The sequence below is a fragment of the Amblyomma mixtum genome, chromosome 3, assembly GCF_055824585.1.
Source record: "Amblyomma mixtum isolate Tamu chromosome 3, ASM5582458v1, whole genome shotgun sequence".
Lineage (NCBI taxonomy): Eukaryota > Metazoa > Arthropoda > Arachnida > Ixodida > Ixodidae > Amblyomma > Amblyomma mixtum.
The window spans coordinates 379,319,822-379,344,796 of NC_143014.1; the positions used below are offsets into that span (position 1 = coordinate 379,319,822).

At 49.0% G+C, this 24,975-nt stretch overlaps 1 protein-coding gene across 1 annotated transcript; it reads right to left on the reverse strand.

Moving 5' to 3' along the window:
* Nucleotides 1-661: 661 nt before the first annotated feature.
* On the reverse strand, nucleotides 662-23,995 carry LOC149356951 (aurora kinase B-like). Its single transcript, XM_089576471.1, has 7 exons — nucleotides 23,943-23,995; nucleotides 12,904-13,030; nucleotides 10,169-10,248; nucleotides 7,288-7,426; nucleotides 5,109-5,257; nucleotides 1,374-1,605; nucleotides 662-766 (listed from the first exon to the last, which is right to left on the reverse strand). Exons 1-7 carry the CDS (start codon nucleotides 23,993-23,995, stop codon nucleotides 662-664), a joined length of 885 nt encoding a protein of 294 aa, XP_089432597.1.
* Nucleotides 23,996-24,975: the final 980 nt, after the last annotated feature.

The window sequence follows — 24,975 nt, forward strand, 5'->3', positions numbered from 1 at the left end:
AGGCCGCACCACTTGAAGCAAGCCATCCGAAGCCACTCCAGCAAGAACGGCACTTGGCGCCAACATTCAGATTTTATGATTTTGCAGATTCTTTTCCAATGCCCGAGTGAAGGTAGCAACACCCCGAACAAAAGGCCGATATCCGGGGGACACTGATCTTTCCTGACGCAGAAGGCGAGGTAGCGGGCCTTGCACGTTGAAGAGGCAATGAGACTAGCACAAACGGAACACTGCTCGCTAGGGCGTAGGGAACACAAAAAAGAGCCCAGTGGAGAAGAAATATAATTCAGCAGAGTAGAAATTGGGGCCTGTTGGTAGTTCATGATGAGGAAGTTAGAGCGCAAAAAAAAACAAAGACAAAGCGCTTGTCCCGTCCACGTCTCCACTTTGTCTTTTTTGCGCTCTAACTTCCTCATCAATGCTCGTAACTTTGTGAATAAAAGTAACGAGTATTCTAAAAACGTGCTGTACGAAACTAAGTAAAAATTTACCCAATAAATGCCCTATAAATGCTGTACTACATGTACTGACAATATGAATGGGCAAAAAAAAACACGAAACAAACACCTAAACCGATACAAGGAAATTCAGATGCCTCGTCAAACGTGCACGACAAAATCAGCGTGCCCAGTGAACGCAATGAGCGATGCCCGCGGGGTTTTCAAAAAGTCATGGACACCACTGTGGTGTCGGCGTTCTTCGTGTTCCACGGGTGGGCCAGCACTTCATCCAAGGAAATGCGGTCTACGGCACGTATCCGGACCAGCTGCGAAAATAAGATATGTTGCAGTCGTCCGCATATTTAAAACTAAACAGCATGTCCATCTCCCTAACTAACACACCTGCTTTCCCTTACGAACCCCTACGCATCGTACCTTAGCCTTAATACCCTTACGTATATTATCCACCATTACGTCCCCTTAACTATCCTACTTACCCTCATTAAACTGCCTACACTACGGCACCATAACCTGTTCACCTACGTGCCTTACCAACCCTACCGTACCCTACACTCCCACCTACCCTATCATACCTTAACCTACCTACTTCTCAGTCTATCTACTGCATCTAGCAAAAACTGAATATATTTCTATAAAGTAAGCGCTTTTTCGACTAACAGAACCTATTGCCACATTCGCTGCTTCTGAAGAAGAAAACCGTATAGGCACAGGTCTGTTTCAGTGCAATATACCAGCATTGCTAGACAAAAGGTGCGGCACAAATGTGAAGAGAACACAACTCTGCTGAGTCAGCAGTGTACATCCGCAGTGCGGAAAAGCACAACAAACGCAGCACGTATGCTTCACTGACAGACACGGATGCAACATGTAGCCACAGGGGGTACACTATTTCGCGCAATGCGTGCTTCTAACCTTTCCGATGATGTCGCGAGCATCGGCACCGACATGGTGCGGGAACTCAAGCTTGGCCGGCATTATGAGCTCACAGGTCTTCTCAAATGAGACCGACGCAAAGGGTGTGCTGCCCACCACCATCTCGTAGATGAGGATGCCCAGACACCAGTGGTCCACCTTCTCGTCTAATGCGAGGTGCATCACCATTTCCGGCGGCAGGTACTCCACAGTTCCGCACATTGTACGTCGCCTGCAGGCAACAATGCCAGATTACCACATGCGTACATATATTTGCAGCTTGCACTAAGAGGCAATCTATCGCTCGCTATTACTAGTCATGTGCCTACCAGCTAACAACAAACAGTTAACAACAAACAGCGGTTTTGCTGTTTTTTTGCAGTCACTGACCATCGCTCGCAGGTAGTTCTTCAAGCCACTTTTGGTTTCTTGTTTCCACATCGTGAGTCGTGACGCGATAGCTGCTTTGTCTAAGCAATGAAATTGCTGCAGTGAGGCTAACCGAAGAGCGCAGCTGCACTAAGTAGAAGCAGTTAATTTCTGATGACACTTCAGTGATGAAAACAACGCATATGCTCCTTGGTTTCAGTGACTATCGGCTTCCGTCATTTATGCCATAAGGAGCCCTCTTTTGCCTTCCCTTGTCTGCTCTATAGCTAACGAAGGCCTCGATTTTGGCAGTCTTGATACCATACGTAGCATAAGAGGGTTGTCGCAAGCTTCTACCCTCACCGTTCGATCACCTTCCTACGTGACCCTCGCGGTAATGAAGGACGTACTGCGCCCGCCGCTATGCACGAGGGTGGCGCTGGTGAACACTCTCAAGGTCGGTTTACGCTTAAAATAAATACCCCGAAAGCAGAAGATTAGACAGGCGTCGCCTGCGCTTAGTCGGTAGAGCACCGGACGCGAAATTCAAAGTTCCTTGTTTCGGATACCTCTGGCGGTATGTAGTTTTTCGTTTGCTTTTTAATCAATTATCTTTAAAATATATCATTTTAATCTCAACTTGACGAATACCAAAGGTTAAAAAACATCCCCTATGCTTCTTGGTATGAGTGACTGTTTTCCGTCATGCTAGTCATAACGAGTCCCATTTTTCCCTCCCCTTGTCCGCTCAACTCCTATAACAGTACAATATTCATTTGCCGAACCCTTTGTTCATCAAACTTTCACTGGTTTCAAATCAAATCAGGTTCATTCTGCACGACAGTGCAATGTTGATGGCTTCCCTGACAAAAAAGCTGTGACCACAGCTTGACTAGGCTAAGGAGCCATATTGGCAGCAGTGACTTTACATAAACAGTACAAAGGTTCAAATGCGAGAATAAAATTACAATATGATACATGCACTCCGCTTATCAACATAATTATGTTGCAAGCAAATGAAGGAGTTAACAATAAATCTGCTCTACAAAGCAGCATTCTGTTTGTATAGCGTCGTACATGACGATCCAGGTGGAAAGGCAAACACTTTGCATATTCATTAACAGAATTTGTGCGACAAAATAGATGCAACGTACTAAGAAAACTGTCAAATAAATATGCCTTTCAATGCTCTGCGAGTTATGTCAATGAAAAAAAAAATGGCCTGGCTTAGCCTACGGTTAAGCCCAGGATGTGAAGCACACCGCCGGCAGAGGCTGCGCGTCCGCAAGCGAGCGCACGAGTTGAGCCCCAGCTTTCACAGCTGTTGTGACGTCAGCGTCCCTAGCGGAAGGAGCGGGAGTTAGGCCGCCGGTGGAGGCTGCGCGTCCGCAAGCGAGCGCACGAGTTGAGCCCCAGCTTTCACAGCTGTTGTGACGTCAGCGTCCCTAGCGGAAGGAGCGGGAGTTAGGCCGCCGGTGGAGGCTGCGCGTCCGCAAGCGAGCGCACGAGTTGAGCCCCAGCTTTCACAGCTGTTGTGACGTCAGCGTCCCTAGCGGAAGGAGCGGGAGTTAGGCCGCCGGCGGAGGCTGCGCGTCCGCAAGCGAGCGCACGAGTTGAGCCCCAGCTTTCACAGCTGTTGTGACGTCATATCACGTGGTGCGCCGATGTAGGTCAAGTGGTAGCTACGCGGCCGCGCGCGGCGCAGCAAGGAGGAGCTCGGTTGTGCGGCTAGTATGCTTCGGATAAAAACGTCTTTTGAGCTTATTTGTAAGAAATGGTGCATAGTATGTTGTGTCAGAGGATGATTTGTGCTCAGCCGTGGCACAAACAATTTTTGAGATGACCAGGTTCGATGTGCGTGAGTTTGCAATCTAAGACTAGACTTTTTTTTAAAGAATTCTTGCTAACATACCCTCGAAAAGTGCAGCAGTTATGGAAGACAGTAATTGTATATTTGCTCTATACTAACTATGTTGGTTTATGGTTTATGGGGGTTTAACGTCAAAAATAGACTGCGGCTCTGAGGGACGCCGTACTGAGGGGACAGAGTTGATTGAGACCCTAGATTGGGTCTCTCCCGCACCACTGATGTGTCGCGGGTCGTACTGAAGGGCTGTGGAAATTTCAGCGCCCTAGAACGTGCACTGGCACCGCACAGTACACGGTCCGCTAGAATTTTGCCTCCATCTAAATTCGACCGCCGCTGCCGGGATCGAACCCGCGTCTTAGGTGACAGCAGCCGAGCGCCATAAACACTGAGCCACTGCGGCGGCACTACCTATCTTGAATTGAGCAAACTGCTCTTCAATGTGGTGGCAGTATGGAACATTAACAATGCAGCGGACAGTTTCTTTTTCGAGCCTATGTAATACTGTTATTTTTTTTTTATTAATCATGGACCAAATTAATGTGCAATAGTTAATGTGGGACCGAAAGAGAGAGTGAAAGATTTGGCTTGAAGCATAATTAATGTTGGTTGGAAAAATGTCTCAATATCTTGGTGGTAAGCAAACAGTGGAAGAGAGATTTTTGACCAGTTATTTAATATGTGCATCCCAACTCATAAGGTTGGGATGCCAGCCCTAAAAGTTTGAACTCTTCCACTGTATCGAGTGGAGAGCTGCCGAAGCGCAGTCCACAAACCAAGCTAACTGGTTTGTTTTTTTGAAGCAAACAGTATAGCTTTCGATTTTTGCCCTAAACGTCTCCTTTGGTACTTTGTTCATACATAGGAACTGTATATAGGGTATGCCGTATTTATCAGCCCGGGATTTAAAAATTTCTCCTGCTCAAACTACAGGCTTACTTGGTCCCAGTCATAGACCACAGGGCAGCTTAGGATGGTCTGCTTGTTTCAATAAATAATTTAGCCCCGGAACTTACCTGTATTGACAGAAGCCGACGAAGAACTGCAGTTGCCTACGTAGAGCATTTTCGTCGAGTCAAGCGGAGTAGCCAATTTGCGAGGCTGCGCCATCTGGCGAACTGCGAGAAAAGCAGTGACCCTGCTTGGATCTGGGGCAGGCCTCACATTACCCCAGATGATGCAGCCTCTAAAATCGGCTATTTCGTTCGCCCTCACGAAAATCCTCTACGCAGACGACTGCAGTTGTTCGCCAATTCCAGTCAATCCAAATTTTTATCGGAAAACGGAGACTATCATAAGCTACCACGTGGTTTGTGCTTGAGCCGAAATAGTCCAGTAGTTTGTGCAGGATGATTTACAAACCGGACAGATCACTACGGTACACCCTCTTACAGAGCATACTAGGCAGATATAACGAAAAAAACACCAAAGTGCTGTCAACGAGTATAGCATCTCCTGACAATCGAGCATCACAAGTGAAAACTAGCCAGTGTGCCCACCTTGAAGAGGGCGCGTGCACGGACCAGCCGAAGTCGGCGATCTTTATCTCGCCGTTGATGCCAAGGAGCAAGTTCTCCGGCTTGATGTCCCGGTGGATCACCTTGCGGCTGTGGCAGATCTTGAGGGCCTGGCACAGCTGGCAGGCGTACTGTATGGGGGAATATGTGCGCGGTTTGCTAAAAAACCAACGACATCCACCAGTCGTACAAGGGATCGACAATATGCCATCGGCCGACCAGTCAGGGAGTAAATATGGCATTCATGTAGATCGATACTCTAATTAGTTCTGTAAGTTAAGTACGAAGAAGGAGTTTATTCTAGTCATTTACATGCTTACTTTCTTCGAGCGTCCATTATGAAGTGCATTATGATTGAACAAAGCTCCATATTGGAATCTAAGCTTTTTCTTTTATCACGTAACTTTTAGATGGTGATGGCGCCCATCTCTTCAGACAGGTAGTTCCTGCCTGAAATACAATCGTAACGAGTAGCACGTGGAAAATTGCAGCTCTTTGACCTTCACTAATCTCTACTGAAATCGAAATTATTAACGAAAAAGCAATAACGTAGGGAAAAATGCAGGAATTTTCACTGCATCATTGTAAGGAATGAGAGCCGAAAATACGAATTCTTCGGTCGAAACTGCCTATTTTTTTTTTTGTTACACAAAACTAAAGGTCCCCCTCCCCCCCCCCCCCCCCCCCGCGCGCCCCACAGCATGTTGCCGAGATCGGACAGCGCGGTATTGAGGCTTGAGTGCAGCGATCCGGTCCATTTATCTGGCGACATTCAAATTGCTCATAGTCATCACCATCATCACCACCAACCTGACTGCACCCACTGCAGGGCACAGGCCTCCCCCATGTGTCTCCAATTAACCCTGTCCGTTGCCTGCTGCATACACCTCATCCTCGCACACTTCGTAATCTCACCCACCCACCTAACGTTCTTCCGCCCCCTGCTACTCTCGCGTTCTCTGGGGATTCTCTCCGCTACCTTTAGGGACGAGCGGTTGTCTTGCTTTCGCATTACATGCCCTTCCCAAGCTCATTTATTCCTCTTGATTTCGGCTAGCAAGTCATTAAGTCACGTTTGTTCCCTCAGCCACTCTGCCCGCTACCCATCTCTCAGCGTTACACCTGTCATTTTTCTTTGTATAGCTCATTACGTTGTCCTCCTCAACTAACGCCGAACCCTCTTCGTTAGCCTGCACGTTCCCGCCCCATAGGAGCGCACCGGTACGACAGCTGTTTTATTTGCCGATAGCCCTAAGTAGGAACGTATAAAACAGCTGTATCATACTGCTCATACTTGGCCAACAAGTCTGGGCAACGCGGCAGGGATGACGCAATTTAACAGACCGTGGCTTGATGCCCGATCTGGGTGGCCGTGGCTCATACAGCTTTCACCCCACTCCTCGATTGAGATGCGGCGATAATTTAATCGCTTTCTTCATCAGTAGAACACAAACCTTATTGTAAGTATAACATGACTGCCACAGAGGCAGCAGTTTTCCTTTACGTATGACATGATGATCATAGAGTTACTACACTGACTTCGTGCTGCGTCCTCCTTTTGGAGATCAGCCTTGCGTCCCTTGACAGCTGCAGCTGAAACTGGAGCGCTGTTTCGCAGCAGCGCCGCTAGCTTTTCGTTGTTTCGCACGGTTATTGGTTTTGTAAGGGTGTTGAATTTGGCAGAGAATATTAGAAATATTTTTTGTCGATTGGAATTCGGTCCGGGCGTGAGAAAATTCCAAGCGCACACCCCTATAACCACTACTTTCTGCGAAGGTCAGCTCAACACCAAAACCTAGGGGCTGTACGAATTAGCTGCAGAAAAGGGAAGGTAAATGGGGTCAGCCTTCCTTCTCAGGCTCATCATTTAATTTGGCCTATTACGTGTCCGCCTTTAAACCTTTTATAAGCGTTAACATTGTGGCTCCCAAAGAACCACATTGTTCAATACCCTTTCGTTGACCTGTTCTTCAACGTTATCGAGAAGAACCACCCGCCATCAGTAACCAGCCCTGAAGATCAGACTACTGGCTTGTGCCCAGAGGCACAGCGCTTTTGTCACAGCATCAGAGGAGGGGTTGTGGCATCACTGAAAGCTGTGGTGACGGCAGTGACACATGACGGGGGTGACACACGAGTGATAAAAGGACAGGGCACTCACCGTGGCTGCTCGCTGGTCGGTGAATCGCCCTGCGTCAAGAAGACGGGGGTACAGCTCCCCCTGAGGTGCATACTCCAGGATGAGGTAGACACGGGTGCTGTCATGAAACCAGGTGTAGAGGCACAGGATGTTCGAGTGCCTGCAAGGGAAGGCCCGAAGTGGCCGTTGGGCATGTGAACAAGTCTGGCATCGGTGGTCACTCGCAAAGGAAACGCTGTCTTAACGTGCGTTGAAAGATAAAGTAAGGCAAGGCAAGGCAAGGGAACAAAAGCGAAGTATTCTGATCATATGTTTTAACAGCCCCGTATACATTTTACAATATTATCGAACTGTTTGAAAATTTTGAAGAAATGTTGAAATGCATATGAGTTATAGGTTATTCACAAACACGCACTGATAACAGAGCAGCCATACGCAACGACAGAACAGATTGACGCTTAAAAAACGCTACACAGTGAAAAGGCCTTGAGAAATTTCAAGATTGTTTGATGTGTGCATTTCCTGCACTTTCACGCAAAAAAGAGAACGCCAATGTGCTTATTTTGCCCGCCTAATGTCCTTGCCACAAGAGCGAGCTTCACCGTAGTTTAAGTAACCCTTTTTTTCGTTAAGCGTGCTTACCTTAAACGAGGTTAACAATTAGCCTTATTCTGCCGTGCGAACAACAGCACCAAGCTTAGCGAAAACCGTGGTTACTTTAAGCGAGGTTAAGCAAGTCGGTGCATCACCGTGACTGCTTTTAATGAGAAGTCAAAATATAAAAATAACCAAAGAAATAGAAGTTGACAAGAATGACGGCATTGGTTACTCGAATAACAACTTTTTCATCAAAACACCTATACTTTGTGTACACAAATGCGCTCCATTATGGCAGCCCTCAAGCCATGGATGTTATATGTGAAATTTACATACGCCTGGCTTCTGGTGCTCTTCTCATTCTAATCGTGTACCACTACAAAATTTATTTTAAAATTGCTTGTGGATCCTGTCTTGTGTAAAATTCAAAGCATTACGTGGTACTTTCCACTTTGCCACATCGACAATAACAAAATAACCACGCCAAATCTCCCTTACAATATTACGTCTGAGAGCCACCATGCTACGTCCAGAACGCATGAATTCTTCTTCCTCAAGGAGGCTGAAGAACCAACATAACAGCAGCATTAGTATTTCGAACACCGACAAACTGAATCAAGCGTTCTCAAAAGAAGCCGTGTGCTGGAGCTGGGCTGTGAAACGCCTTTCTCTGTAGAACCAGCTGACTTCACTTGCGTGCAGTTATCAGTTTTTCGCTTCTTGGCTGGCTGCATTCTGATGTGATTGTGGTAGGTGTGCATTTTCAAAGAGGAAAAAAAAGGGCTCACAAGACAGTGTCAGCAGAATATCCAACATCTTCCCAGCTACATGGCGCAGCAAAGAAGTGATATATATGCAGAAGAAAAAACTTTCAGATCGCTGCCGCGACCGGCATTGGAGGAATGAGAAAGCAAAACGTCCACATATTATATCGACGTCCATGGCAGTTCTGACGTCCGTGTACTATATCGACCTCTCTGTGTATTTCTATGAGTTTTATCGTGTTTAATGAATTAAGAACACCTAATGAACCAAATTTTTCCCACTGAAGCGTTTTATAACAATCTGTGTCACAATAACACTCACACATTTTTCATCAGAGAACGACATCATGGTGTAAACAAAATTGCGGACGCTTTTTGCTGACGCGACACAGCCATATAAATCTCTCGCACTTAAGAAAACACCAAAGATAAATAAATAACTGCAGTTAAAGAGTTAATGAGCGTGCTCAGGCCATAACTGTACCGACAAAAAAATTGCGGACGATTACGTTAGTTCCTAATGTGAAATTTGAGCGCAGCTCATCGGCTGTTTCAGCTTTTCGATAGACTGAGGCAAAGAATTCAAGCAAGAAATATATGTTCAATTACAGACAACTTGTTATTTTTTGCATATATTCCTTCTTCAAGAAACACTTCACTAACAGTTCTTGATATTCATGAAGGTAGCTTTGTGGTTGGAGAAATAGATGGATATAAGCTCGAATTGCTGCACCAATGCCTGGTTCCCAAAGACGAGGCCTGTAAAATATTTCGCGAGGTTGTCGCGGCCTTGGGAGGCGTTACGGACGAGAGGTACAAGATGTACTCCGGCATAAGGCTTGAGAAATTTCTGTTTGTCTTGATATCTCCATTAAAAGTCCCCACCCACCCTGCCACCCTGGCAAGTGGCAGTTCGCTCACCGTTGTCAGCGCTAACGCGTGCAGCCGACATCTATATCTCATCACCAGACGTAACAATAAGCATGATTCAGGCGTCCACTGACCCATTGAGCCAGTAATGCGCGCTTCCTTTCCTTAAAATTATCGGTGTAAAACGCTGTCGACGACAATGCCAATGAAAACAACGATTGCCGACGGCCTATGGCTTCAACGCCGCGTTTCTGGCACAACGTTTTCAATCCCACCGCACGCAGTGCACATCTGTCACTACCTCCACGTAGCTTAAGGTACGATTGAGGTGTCCACTGTTCCAAAAGGGCAGTTGTGCGCCTCTCCTCTGGTTCAGGTTTCCACCGAGATGTGTGAGAGATACTGTGCCGTTTCTTTTCCTCAAAAAGAGATTTACCAATTTTACCCTCTGCTTTTCAAGCTCGCGCTGTATTGGTTTCGCAGCTTAAAGCGCGAACAAAGTGTCCATTGCTTCTTACAACAGACAACGGCAACGGCGACGCCGCGAAACGCAGAAACAATCGCCAAAAAGCTGCACAAAGAACGTGATAACCTCCAGCAAGAGTGCAGCGCAACGATGTGTGCTGCAAGGTGTACTCATGACAATGCAAAATCAAAGCAAGCAAGCTCACCTTAGCTGGGCCTGGATCTCGATTTCCCTTATCAGCTGGCGCTCGATATTAAACCGCTGCTGCTTTGATTTGAACATGACCTGCACGCACAGCGTTAAAAGTGAAGTTTGTTGGCAGCTTTTAAGGGAAGATTTGGACAAAAAGCGCTATGGCGATCGCTATTTTCATCCGGACAAGGTGTGGTCAAAGACCCATTTTGCGGGAATTTCACCCTAGGAATTTCACACCAGGCAAGGCGAAAGCTTGCATGAATTGGAAACTGATGGTTATTCCTGGCGGCAGTAGTGTCTGAATTCCGCACCTCTCCCTCACGATGCGGATGCCCCAACCGCTAGGCCACTGCTGCTGTCTCACGCACAACGTTTACACACCATTTCTTCGTGGGATTAGGGCGTGTCTTGCAAAGAACAGTCTGTCTGAAGGCCTTGCATTTTTAACAGAAGGCGGAGAACACCACAGCAGCAAAACCAATGTCAGAAACTTTCCAACTTGGATGATGTGCAGTTGTAGCTGTGCTCAATAAATTTCAAGAATTTCGGTTGGCAGTGTTATATCAGCCCTCGAGCACTGATCCCTTTCCTTGTGAATAGTGAAACATTTATTAAGACGAAATAATTTAATGGCTTATCTTTGTCCGTTCATCCGTTAAAATTGTCACACTGTAGCTCTCAATCATCCTGATGACGTCATCAATGGTGCTATACGTCGTAACCAAAAATCATTTAAATCATCGTAAAATGAAAAGAAGAAAACTAAATAACAAATATTAATGTAAGATTAATAATAAAATAATAATAAATAAAATCGCAAATTATTAAAATTACAATAATAATAATAATAATGACAATGTAGATAAAAAAAAGAGAAAAGGGAAAATAGAAAGATATGTTAAAAGAAACAAAAATTGAAAGATATAAAAATAGAAACCAAAATAAAAATACAAATTAAGAAAAACTATTGCCGTCATCAGTTACGTAGTATCTCGTAACCAGTAATGTACTGCGCATACGTGTGACGCCACATATGACGTCCCCAACACAGTAACGGGGGCAGCAACAAAGGAGGAAGTGGCTTTCGCATCCCACAGAATTTTCATTGTTGGCTGTTGTATGAAGTTTTACAATGAATTTACAAACAATACAGCGCAACCATATCAAAATCAACCGGTCGGTTTAAGCTGTCAAAATATGGTCTAGAATAGTATAGGCAGGCGGTCGACAAGGAAGACTGGCAGAACTGCTTGAAACTTGAACGTTGTTTATTGTGCTACCCTGTGCCCGTAAATGACTACAACTCAGTGACGGCGATATAAGTATATGTACCAGCTGGTTGACGAAGAAAAGGAGCACCATCGGCCTTATAGAGCGCTCAGTTTAAAGAACTTTGAAGCTAAGGGGCGAAGCGCACCTACGGCAACCTACGGCCATAAATATCTGGTCGCCTCTTGCGTCGCGACTGATAAGACCACGTGCCGTTGTATTCGAGCATTCAAAAACGTTACAAAGTTTCTCGATGATACAAACACTCCTGAAGCATGTAGACGATATGGTACCATGCACTCTCAGTTTTCACTTCAGGGAATTTGTTTATGCACTCAAAAAGGGTTTCTAGAGCTCTTCAACAGAGCCTTCTTATTATGTCAGAAGACGTTTTCCCTCACACAAGTCAGAAGTACCGCAGTCATTCTGTAGATTTATCGCATCGCACATCTCAAGAAGGTGGAGGCAAGATACGTTATTATAGTTTCTCTACCCTCGGTAAACTTACAGATGTGTACCTGGTGATTCAGCCACTGGGGTAGGAGAGTAGAGGTTGTACGCGAGGTGTTTGCACTCTGAGAAATTCCAAACAGTACGGGAGCGAAGCTGACTGTCGCTAATGCAGGGATACAGGTTTTCGTGGGGCGGAACGCACAACCAGAAAACAGGCAATTGCATGAACACACGCCTCATCGAACATGAATATGCACACGTGTTTTCTCCACTGCGCCTAGGTTGCTGGGTGTCGCAGCTCGTAAACAGGAGTGGTCTTTCTAGCCAAACAATTATGCACTAGTGAGCCCACGACAGCGTCAAGGCTTCGCCAGTGTGTGCAGCTATCCATCTATCTCAGTGTCGGATAATGGGTCATACTATGGTCTTCTATAAAAAAATTCGAAAGAATTTACAAAAAGCACTCACTCTCTCGCTGTGGGCCAACAAATGTTTAAGTCGCGCCAAAATACAAGCGCCTTCGAGACGCTCGCAGGCAAAGCGACCCCTCAAGTGAACATAACTAGTCGAAACAGCCAGAATACGTTAGCCCACAGCACCGAGGGCAACTTCGTTTTCGAAATTCCAATCACTCAGTTTATGTATTACTTAACACGAGCTACAGGCCTCTTGATAAGGAGACTAATAAAAGTAGTTAAAACGTTAACTATTCAGTATTAGTCGACCAGCCTACTAGTTAAACCGTCTTAGGTGTATTCTGATGCGGTTCACTATTGATAGTCTTAAGTCTTCTAAATAAAAAAGCCTCTTTATAAAAATTCAGAGTTATTCAGGTGCATCACCCGCTATATAAAGAAGGAAATCGAGCCCCCGCTGATAACACATGTCAACTGCTGTCGGACAGCAAAATGGGGGTAATATAGCAGCAATGACGTGCTCTAAGAAAAGAAATCTCGCTAAATGAATACAATGCTGTGACACCAACTGTACATTAAATTATCTCAAATCGTACTGATTACTCACTTTAAGAGTAACGATAAATTTCGTCCTTTTTTCTCGGGCAAGGTAGACGTTGCCGAACGTGCCCGTCCCCAGTCGCCGGGCGATCTCAAAGTCGTCCAGGGACCGGATCTTGACTCCGTCTTCGGAGCTGCAATCCGACGCAAATTCTTATAACATAGATAGCGCAGCACAATAAATGCCCCCAATAAACGAGTGAAAGGCCACAGAGTCTGAAGCACTACGAGAGCACGAGTGCTATATCTCCTCTAAGGTTTGCTTAAAATGATGCACGTGGGCAGGAAAAAAATGAAATCATCCAGGCTGGTGGCACCTAGAATCTTACGGCACATGTTCTATTCTCAACTGTTCTTGAATAGATTCCCCAGTGAAAAAAAAATAAATAACGGCAGTACAAGAAAACTTCGTTGGTTCCCAAATAATAGGCGCGAAAATCCTGCGCTATGCTCCGTAAAGTTACATTAATATGGATGCATTTTCATACATACCACAATACGGCTTTCCAGGCAAATGCGTCCGTAACTCTGCCAAACTATGATTGTGTGGTAAGTTTAGGCACTGACAAAAGGCGCTCTAGCGTACAAACGGGTCCAGCATGGCACAAGCGCAACGGAAAGTCAACTGCCAAGGTGGGTTCTTCACAATGCATATCTGCAAGTGGGCAAGCATCAATAATGTCACTTCTTTTATTGCAGCACGCGACGCCTGAGGGCCTAGAGGCAGAGGGGAGGAGAAGAGTAGAAGAGGCGAGGCAGTCAGCTGACAGGGTGGATTCTCGGCAATGCACGATCCATAAAAACATGGCGACGGTTTAACACGAGCACCTGCAACCTGAAGGCATGGATATAGGGGATCCGAAGAGCAGACGCGCAGAGGCAGCCATCTAGCCGGGTGAGTTCCCCGCAATGCACAAGTGCACGTGCGAAAACAATGCAAATGACATTGCTCGCAGCACGCAATGGAGGAAGGAAAGAATTTAGGAAATGCCGTTAGGTGACGTTATTTAAAGTTACACGTGAGTTCCCCCCTTGCGTCGTCTCCGCGCGCTTGCGCATGCGCAGCAGATAAAGTAACAGACTACGCCGCTGCCCCAAAGTGACCATAGCTGCGCCGTCGGCCAAAAACTCCCAGCAATACTTGTGAAAACACGTGACTTCCGGCGCAGTTATGGCGTGCAGCTCGGAGAGCGACTGCAGGGGGGTGAAATTTTCTATACCTGCCAGCGGCCATGAATTACAGAGGCTAGCGCCAGCTCTTCCTTCGCTTACGTTGATAGCGGTTGGCGGGCGAATATCGCCGCATTAAACTCCATCACAACGAACGACCGAAACATTCGACCACGGGAGGAGTTCGCATGGAATCCGCTTCACGCATGCAGTGATCCCAATTCGGGCCCGCTACGGCAGGTGGGCTGATGTATCGTTTTCCGCCTGCTCTGCGCGTGGTCGAGAGCAGCGCGTTTGTGTTTTTCGCACACAGTTTCTTTGCTGTTGTGACATTTTAAAACTGGTTCCGCTGCTGGTCAACGTTGGTAGCCGCAGCGCTGAGACAGTGTAAGAAAGTGGTTTTTCGAGGTTTAACGTCCCAAACCGCTCAGGCTATGAGGAAGGGCTCCGGAAATTTCGACCACCTGGCGTTAAAGAACACCAGGTGGTCGAAATTTCTGGAGCCCTTCACTACGGCGTCTTTCGTCCCCTGAGCCGCTTTCGGACGTTAAACCTTCTTACATTGGCGCAGCGCTGACGCTACCGGCGGTGACCAGCAGTGCAACCAATGTAATAAGAACAGAGAACATATTTTGCATTGTTTTATTGACGCACATACCCTTATCGTTGCTCTCGGTCTAAAAGGATATTTCTCGAACTGCGATATGTTGCAGCATTCTGTAAAATACAGATGTGTCGACTCACCAGAAATGCTAAATTTCTCTAAGACGGTGCAACTGACATTTTCAATACATCATTTCGTCCATCATTCACGCATTACATGTCAGTAAAGTTTCACAGGTTCTTTATCTTTCTTTGCACCAGAGGTGCCCCGCCAGAGACGGTTTGCTTAACTTGAAGACTGAAGCTTGATCTTTCGCACCAGGGGTGCCCCGTCAGAGACGCTCTCGTGATCAGTTCAGATGCAGGGATAAAAAAGGCAATAACTGAAGATTTATATACAAATATTTACAGAATATACAAGTTAGATACAACGGCAAAAAGACAAACAACCAAAAAGGTGGAACTGGCTAACACTAGGGGAGGCCCCTACTCGGCATAGCCGAAGATGCATAGCATCTCACCATAGCGCAGAACTACGCTTCCGGCTCCGGGGTCCGGTTTTAAAGACCTAAAGGTCCGGCCCACATTTCGTAGCAATCAATCATGTTACACTGCTCACATGAATGCTTTACCGAGAGCATGGCCACGATAAAAGTGAAAAACAAAGACAAATACACTTTCGCGCCAGCACGTGCGCGAAACGGTACCGCGGGGCGGGGGACACCCGTATTTCCCGGCGCGTTCGCGAGCGGCCGCGTTCCAAGGAAGGAGACGCTTCACTTTGAGCGCTCCCAGCCGCGTTCCGATGGCCCCGCGTACACTAACTATCCCTTACACGCCCTTCCCAATATTCTTCAAAGGGCTCAAATGCCACTTTTAGAATTATAACAAAGGGATCGGTACGGGTCACAAAACCACCCTGTGGGTGACATGCCGCAGCTACACCAGCACTGGCGCCAACAAAACCAAAAACAAAAAAATGCAAAATGCACACACAACATAAGCAAATTCCACAAATACACACGGTGGCATGCCTGCCGTGCGCCGTAACACGGCGTCCATGTAACCAGTTCACTTGCATGCACGCCCGCGTCCTGCTCGCGAACGAGCACACACACACACCGACACTCGCAACTGGAGCGTTCAGTAGCACTCGCACGACGTCCGTAAGTGGCCACGTGAGCCTCCTTAGTCGCACCGAGCGTCCCTGTGTGCGTTCGAGCCCACACGTGTCTCGATCGATACGATTAACGCCTAATGGCCGCTACGCTCATTATACTGGTGCCACAGCGGGGCGAGAGCTCGAAAGCCGGTGCCCTCCTGGATCAAAAACGTCGTGGTACTCGATAAGTCCAAATACCTCAGCACGCGACACACTTGAGGGCACGCTCTCATCGGCGCGCCAATACGAGACGCGTGCTGCGTAAGGAGCATAGCCCCTGTCCAGTCTAATCATATCAGTGCGGCCGCTTTTGCCACACGGCATTTGGCGTACTGCAGCACGGAACGTACTGCTCCACGCGCTGACTTTCAATATGAAGGCCACGCACCTGCCTCCAGCTACTCTACCTCGCTTGGAGCCATTTGCCCTGTTCCTGCACGGGCAAACCTTGAAATTACCGCTACCTGCTTGATAGGCGCTGGCCGGCCTCGTGGCATCGTCTGCTGCACGAGCTGAACCGCCGTCGCTTGACCCGAGCTTGCCTTCTGGCAAGTCGTCACGCATTTCCTTCTCCTCGAAGGCCCTGGTCGGACGCCCATCGGGTGCGTTCGACAATTGCGCGGCGCTCTGCCCGATCGGCGCAACAGGCCCACCTCCGCTCTCTGCCTCGGATGAAAGGCTATTGCTATCAATAACACTACGGGGCCCTTCCTGCCCCATGCTCGACACAGTGTGCCGTTCCAGCAACGTTACACTTTCTCCTGTCACAAGCTCTCCAATCTTACATCGGTAGTCACCGGCCGCTTCATGCTGAACGAACGGCCCTTTTCCGTGGCTTCCCTGAGACCTCGTTTTTGGAATTGTCAGAGTGACTTCCAACAATCCTGAACTCGCGTCTGCGTTCCTGGTCTTATCTGTGGTAGAGCTAACCTGTGCAGCTGGATCGTCGGGGTGCGCGTTCACCGCCTCTAACACCGCGACGCTGCGTTCCATCAGGATGTTTTCTTGAACTCCGACTCCAGCTTCGCAGAAATCTGGCTCACTTTTTACTTCTGACTGGCTGTTTTCCTCACCTGTGCTTGAGAGGCATATGCCTTTGCCTTCCAGCACTGGCGGCCTCTCCGCTCGGGACTCGGAGCAGTTCTCCCTGGCTAGTTGACTAGCTCTCCTAGATTTTTTTAGCTTAGCCAGCTCGAGCTCTAGCTGCTGGCGCCTTGCTTCTAACTCCTGCAAATCCTGAGGTTTTTCCTCGCATAGCGGCGCCTTTCCTCCATTCACTTTTGCAAGCTCTGCCTGAAAATAAGCCAAGCGCGCCTTTGCCAGTTCTACTCGGTACTTCACATCAAGTGAGGGCCGGCTTGGATAGCTTTCCATACCGCCTTCCGTACCCCTCAGCTGTCCTACCGGCTCGAACACAGGGACGTGAACAATGCGACCAAGGAAACTCACGGTTTCGATGCGTCGATCCGCATTGCCAGCTCCTTGGCGTCGGAGTCCACCGCCACTTTCCCCGGACGCTGCGATGAGCTGTCGCACGCCGCTGGTCCGCCGCCGGTGACCGTCAAGTTATCGACGCGCTGCTTTTCTGGACCGTATGCAGTCCCGCGTCGCTGGACTACTGGCGTGGTCCTTGCATCCTTGCCGCCGTCTCTCCGCAGGTCCTTTCTGGAACGCTGCTGTTGCCTGATCGTCGCCTTTCTCCCTGCCTTCAGCTTCTTCCTGCGCCGTCTTCCAGTGGCCGCAGGATCGGGTCGACTGCGCCAGTAAATTTCAGGTTCTCTTCTTCCCTTGCACCAGAGGTGCACCGCCACAGACGGTTTGTTCACTTGAAAGACTGAAGCTTGATCTTCGCACCAGAGGTGCCCCGTCAGAGACGGTCTCTCGATGAGTGGACACGCAGGGGTAAGGCGATTACTTGAAGTTTCATGTACATCTATTTACAATCATATACAAGTTAAGGCACACTAGAGACATATTAAGCGGCAAAAGGACAAACAACAAAAAGGCGGAACTGGCTAACACTAGGGGAGGCCCCTACTCGGCATAGCCGAAGATGCATAGCATCTCACCATAGCGCAGAACTCCGCTTCCGGCTCCGGGGTCCGGTTTTAAAGACCTAAAGGCCCGGCCCACATTTCGTAGCAACCAATCATGTTAGACTGCTCACATGATTGCTTTACCGAGAGCATGGCCACGATAAAAGTGAAAAACAAAGACAAATACACTTTCGCGCCAGCACGTGCGCGAAACGGTACCGCGGGGCGGGGGACACCCGTAGTTCCCGGCGCGTTCGCGAGCGGCCGCTTTCCAAGGAAGGAGACGCTTCGCTTTGAGCGCTCCCAGCCGCGTTCCGATGGCCCCGCGTACACTAACCATCCCTTACAATGTCCAATCATTCCGTGCATAGTGTTCACGCGATACATAGGTATCATTCTGTGCACAGAAAGTGCACGCAATTTAATGTGTGCACGATGTACCTTACAATCGTAGATAATTTCTAAAAATGTTTAGCGTACACATGTGAAAGAAACCACTATCACGCAATGACTTTCAATGTCCTCGCTAATATATGCGATTCCAATAGAATTCAGTTAGCACGAAGTTTTAGAGACAGCTGCCACGATGTGCCGACTCGAATCATAGCAGTTACTATGATCCACGGTGAGCAGTGGCTCCCGAAAAATCAAGCGCAGATAGAGGTTCCCGTCAAATCCGTGCGAGTTTCGATGCGTTCCTCCCAATTTCGAAGGTCACGAGCACAAAACCAACACCACCGTTGCTGTCGATGCGCCGAAATCACTACCGCATGGAGGAGCACGACGTCAAAGTTTCTGTGACCTTAATGTCGGGGGCGTAAAACATTATTCATTTATATACTTTTCCGGGCACCGTTGATCCCCTGGCCCAAGCCCTCGGAGGACGGTGGGAGACTCACCCTTCGCCGCTACCTAAAAGAGGTCTACCTCAAGCTCCGCCTAGACAAACGCCTTTACCCTCTTCTTCATCCATCGCTCACGGTGCCGGAGGCTCGCCTTCTTCGGCACATCCAAATGAATGGAGTTATCACCCCGTCTTGCCTCTTTCTCTATCGCTATCGATCAGACCCTTCCTGTCCCAACTGCCCCTGTATCTATGCGGACCTGGCCCATTGCCTCTTTTATTGCCCGGCTGCACAGCAGGCGGGTTCCTACCCCCCACGTTCTTTATCCATCACCACCTGGCTCGACTGGCTTGGCGCTGAAGGGGAGGAAGAACAGCGACTTCTGGTCTCCCAGGCGGTCGACATACTCGGCCTGTAAATTATGGCCGAATAAAGGTCTCTTACTACTACTACTACAATTTACAAAAGAGGCATTGCTTGGACTGGGCCTGAAGGGCCCAGCCGTCACAATCACTAGGAGTGATGCCTTGTCAGGGACCCCTGTGTCCTCCGCGGCGGCCCGGGCTCTTGTAATCAGGGCTCGTTGGTCCTGGATAGTTGAGCAGCCGAGCAGGGCAGCCTCCCAGTCCTCTCGGGTGGAGTGGGGGTGGAGTAGGAAAGCAGGATTGGCAGGGCATGCCCACACCATCTGATACGTGTCCGCAATCCGTTCCCCATAGTGTGAACACTCACCCGAAAAGGCCAAATTGAAATGTTCACCCACTGCCGGGCACCGTACCGTGTTGGTGTAGAGACGAAGAAGCCAACACTCCTCCGCCATCCTGAGGCCTTTGTAGAGGGGTGGGTATCAGCCGAGACTGGTTTGATACAGGAGAGAGATTTGCCGAAAAGTAGTAGCCGGATTAAAACCAGTAGCCGGATCAGGCAAAGGGAGAGGCGGTGCCCACTAGCTAAGCGCGCGGGCGGTAGCATCTGCTACTATATTTCCCTATATCTCCGTATGTCCTGGGGCCCAGATGATGGTGCGGCGGGTTGGGAAACCCCGGTACTCACATCTATGTAAAATTTGAAAGGCGCGATCTGGAATTTATCCGTGTCCAAAATTGCGCCAAGCTCCCTTGAGTCGGTTATAATGACTCGCAACGCTGGATCCGCGGCACCAAATCCCATAGGAACTCCCTCCGCGAATGTAATGTTGGGGGCACGGAAGGCGAGCCCTTAAACTGAGTAGCTTTGGTGGACAACGGCCGCCGTGTACCAACCCCCATGGTGTTCACCGGCCGCGTCCGTGCAAAATACTCCTGATCGGTGCACCATACTGCTCGGAAATGGCCTCTGCTCGCGCGGGGTTGTGGCCGTCATGGGCATCCTTTGTCGTGTTATTAGAGATGGGGGCGAACCTGCAGGGCGAAGCGCCAGGCTTCGGGCAGGGATACCCGCTTCTCCTGTTGAGTTGTGTAATTGAAGTGGAGGCGAGTCAGAAGGCGCCTACCCGCACGTATTTTGCTTAAACGCAAGTTGATTGTTGAGATGAGCCTCGCGCAGCTCCCCAAAGGTGTTCGTCATCCCCAGACCGAGGAGACCTTGGCTGGATGTTGCAATGGGGAGGTCCAGAGCTCTCATAGATTTGTCAGAGAATCACTTCGAGAGCGTTCTCACCGCATTTGCGCAGGGGAGGTACGGTTCCGAATACAGGATTCGGCTGGTTACGAATGCACTGGCCAGCTCAGCTGCAGGGCCCCTTTGCATCGCACCCCCCCCCTCCCCGCTTGTTTGATACCCGGCAGACCGTACGACCCACCTGAACCCCCACCTTGCGGAGCTTCTTCAGTGCGGTGTCGATCTTGCGGTTCCATTGCATCTAGAATACCAATACCCACAATTCCTCGTGTTCAGGTATCGGGCGACTAAGCAGGGAGAGGTTAATTTTTGTTGTGCACTTTGGATTGGGACATATGTGCATGAGTTCCGATTTGCTCGGGGAGCACTCAAGGCAGCAGCGGCGTGCATAATCGTCCCCAATAGCCGCCTCTTGCTGTCGGTTGGCCTAGATTTCTCCAAACGATCGGTGTGTTGCCCAGAGGGTGATGTCATCCGCGTACAGGGCATGCTGCACGCCGGGGACTTCACACAGCATGGTAGGGAGCTTCATCACGGCCAGATTGAATTGAAGAGGCGAGAGGACCACTCCCTGTGGAGTCCCTCGCGTACCAAGTGTGTACGGGCCATGTTCACTGTCTTGGAGTCGGATATATGATTGCTGATCTGTAAGGAATTGCTTAATGTATTGCATTGTGTTGTTCCCACAGTCCTCTTGGGACAGGTGGGAGAGGATGATATCATACGTCACATTGTCGAAAGCATTCTGCAATTCCATTGCGAGGACCGGGTTGTCGTCGCTAGGGTGCTCGACAGGATCAAGATTCCCTCTATGAAGTTGCTGCAGCACATATTATGGGGACCGGTATGGGCGGAACCCGTACATGGTGTCTGCAAAGGCGTTGTGCGTTTCTAAGTCGTTGGACAGTCTGTCACGGACCATGGTCTCCATCAACTTCCCCACACAAGATGTGAGAGAGATGGGTCGGTGGTGGTGGTGGAAAACGTTTATTTGCTCTACTTTACAATGTTTTTTGTGGCTTCCGATGGAGTCTTCCATCTTATCACCAGGGTCGGTTCCCCTTGTCCAGGGCTCCGCTGAGGGTAACTACCCTGCGTGCACGCCTTACTAGTCCTTGTTGGACTTTCACTGTGTCGCTGGATAGCATCCTCTCCCACTGTTCCGCACTCGGGTTTTCTATTATGGGTAGCTCGCCTATTTTCTGGCAAGCCCATGTAGTCTGGTATAAGGTTGGTTTGTCTCCATACCACGGGCACTCGCTCTTGTACTGCGTGGGGTATATTTCACTTAGCATGTTTAGGCACGGGAATGTTCCCGTTTGTAACGGTCGCCATGCTACGGCGTCTTCTCTATTGAGTTGTTTGTGTTGGGGCGGGTATTTTAGTCTGATCTCTCTGTAGTAGTTAAGAATTTCTGTGTAGCTTTGGGCTACCGTCTCGGGTTCCTCTGCGGGGTCGGGATTGTTGGATGCTCGGTTTGTTGCGTACCCTCGAGCTATCCTATCCGCCTCCTGAGGTCGGCGTTGAGAGCTTTGCGTGGGTTGGGTATGAATGTGATCAGAGCCATCCAGATGGTATTGGAATATTCGAGTAGCCGCTCGTAGGCCGGTTCGGGGAAGGTTCACCGTCACCTTCTCCCTACCAGGGGCTGTCCCTCGTTTTATTTTTGTCAGGACCGCTTTGAGGTCGTGAAGGTAGAACGTTCGATTCCGATTTGCGTTCTCAGAACCTGCATAAGAGTACGCCGGACGACGCGAATCCTGGTCTGTATACAGATATTTATCGCGGAGCGCGTCAGCCAGTTTCGCTGTGTCTCCGTTGAAGGTGTGAATTGCTCGTTGAAGATGTTTTTGTGTTTCGGTGCGGGTTTGCGTCGGATCAATGAGGGCGTGGAGAACGCGCCACGTGCACGAACCGGACGTCAAACAGGATCTGGTTCGACATTTGTCGAGCAGCGGTGTTGCATCGGTCTACCCAGTTCCAGTCGGCGAGTTGAGCCGCATACTCTGCTGCTTGTTGGGTGAGTTCCGCGATCCGTCCCGCAAAGGAGGCGACAGCGCCCGAGATAAAGCGACTCACGGAGTTCGCGAAACACGCAAACAAATGCGCGCTGGTGACAACGGCCACGGGAATCAGAAATTAAAATGGAATGCAGAGAGGAAGAGATTTTGCTCCTTTCAGAAACTTCTTGCTGTTAGTTATCGCTGTATTTTCTTTTTACAGACGCTACCGCCAATACCGCATTCAGTTACGTTCCCAGCGGATGGCGGACCAGTTAGGGCTTCAGAGGAGGTTCTTCCAATCAGCAGGGACGGAAGTTTCTCCCGCTTTTCTCCCCCTGGCATGGGCCTCCCCTAAGCTTTCCTTCCCCCACGAACCACAGGAGCTTGAGGGCCTCTAGGAAGGCGACGGTAAGAGCAAAGCGCAGAAGCAGGAAAGCGCTTGTCCTGTCTACCTCGTTCCTTTGTGTCGTGTCTTTTGCGCAAAAAACCCACAAAGCAGTAGGTGGCCGCGGCGGTTTCACCACAGCACAAATGTGTAAGGGGGAAAGCATTCTAGAACCAGGACTCCGGAGGGGGGGGGGGGGGGGGGCGGCGAAACTCTACCTACTTTCTTTGCTGCTCGGCTGAGCGCATGCGTTACAAATTTATTTCCACCTAAGGACAATGCATATGAGAAATTACCAACGACGTTCTATTGCATCAAGGGGCCAGTTGGATCATTTTTCTACTTAATACAGTGCGCAGGGACAGGACACAGACACAGCACTGTTTTGCATATGTTTGAAAGCGACATTTGTGATCTGCATGAAACCATGCAAGGACATCAATTTTCCTGTACCTGTCGCGGTGCCTCAGTGGTTAGAGCGCTCGGCTATTGACCCGGACTACTTTGGTTCGAACCCGACCGGGGCGCCAGCGTTCAGATGGAGGCGAAATCCAAAAGGCGGCTGTGTCCTGTGCGATGCCAGTGCACATTAATGATCGCCAGGCGGTCGAAATTAATCTGCAGCCCTCCACTACGACACCTCTTTCTTCCTTACTTCTTTCACTCCCTCCTTTATGCCTTCCCTTAATGCGCGGTTCGGGTGTCCACCGAGATATGGAAGAGAGTTTTAGCACCATTTTCTTTCCTCAAAACCCAATTTCAATGCTCCTGTTATGATCCCAAAGCTTTCACTCACCGTGGTTTTAGTGCAAGAATGTATTCGGTACGGGGTCATAAGCAGTAAAGGGCTAAAATGCTCATTTGAAGGAAAGGCCCACCAACTGGCTCACTCTCGATGGACACCTAAACGACGCCATCGGGGTAGGTATGCATAGTGGGACACAACTTCAAAAATTAGCAGTTGCTAACACTGGGCCAAGGTCCGTCCGCGACGACCTGTATTACTCCGCTGGCTAATCGTAAAGGCAAATGAGATCAGCTTTTTAATGCTTGACTATATTGAACAAGCGACAAATCAAAACTCTAGAGCTTATATTTTTGTGTCGTGCTGAGCTTCTTGTTTAGGTGACAGGAGACAGGAGCGTCACAGAATTAAAAAGGCAGTGGCGCACACAACTCGTAGGAAACGAGAACACTGGCTAAAGGTAGCCCGAGCACTTACGATTCTTTGACGGATTCTTCTGCGCTGCTGGTGGAAGCCTGCTGCTGGTCCATGGCGTCGCCAGTCGCGCTCAAGGGTTCCTTCGTGCCAAGAGCGCTGCGAATTGTAACGTTGCAGGACGAGGAGTAAGGGGGCAAAAATGAAAAGTTCTAATGCACGCTCTGTCGCACAACGCTACAAGGGCTGATATAAGGAAGAGTGTTGCAGTCGCCCTTTCCCACCCTCAAGCGAGAAATTTAGTTTCGAAAAACCCCATTGGCCAGCTGTTGGACTAAAGGGGGAGGGGGGCAGAATCTTTCCGCGAGGACTTTCACTGCATGATATTTATGATAAAACACTATTTTTTTTTGGCGAAGTCCACGAATTACACAGCGTATTAATACTCTGTTTTCTCAGATAATCATCATTAAGGCACCGCCGCCACGGTGGCTCAGTGGTTATGGTGCTCGGCTGCTGACCCAAAAGACGCGGGATCGATCCCGGCCGCGGCGGCTAGAATTTCTTTGGAGGAGAAATTCTAGTGGCCCGTGTACTGTGCAATGTCGTGCACGTTAAAGATCCCCAGGTGGTCGAAATTTCCGGAGCCCTTCACTACGGCGTCTCTCATAGCCTGAATCGCTTTGAGACGTTAAACCCCATAAACCCACCAACCAACCATCATTAGGGCGAAAGCCTTTCTTGGCTACGTCGACGACTTCGTGCCCGAAAAAGGTGTCGGCAGTAGTTGCAACGAACCATAAAGAGACATTGTCCAAAAAGTGGCTGTAATAAAAGGGGAGTGATGAGGCGATGCCGGGCAGAAAATTTGGTGCCAATCAGATCATTATTTAATTAATTAGAGCCAAAAAATGGACCAAAATTGAGCGTGGTCGGGGCGCGAGTGGCGCGAAATTTGAATCGTCAGAAGTGCCGTAACACCTGTCGCCCCCGCATGACCAACCACGTGATTGGCCCACGTAAGCGGAAAGGTGGACAGAGCCAACACAAGGCGCGAAATTCATACGTCCGAAATTAATACCGAGGTGAAACGATG

Bases quoted from the DNA above. Each gene is read 5' to 3' on its own strand.
- LOC149356951 (XM_089576471.1), bottom strand. From the start codon at position 23,995: ATGGACCAGCAGCAGGCTTCCACCAGCAGCGCAGAAGAATCCGTCAAA. The intron at 7,427-10,168 runs GTGAGCTTGCTT...CTTCCCTTGCAG, and splicing joins GAGATCCAGGCCCAGCTAAG to GCACTCGAACATCCTGTGCC. The intron at 1,606-5,108 runs GTGGGCACACTG...TGTTGCCTGCAG, and splicing joins GTGCACGCGCCCTCTTCAAG to GCGACGTACAATGTGCGGAA.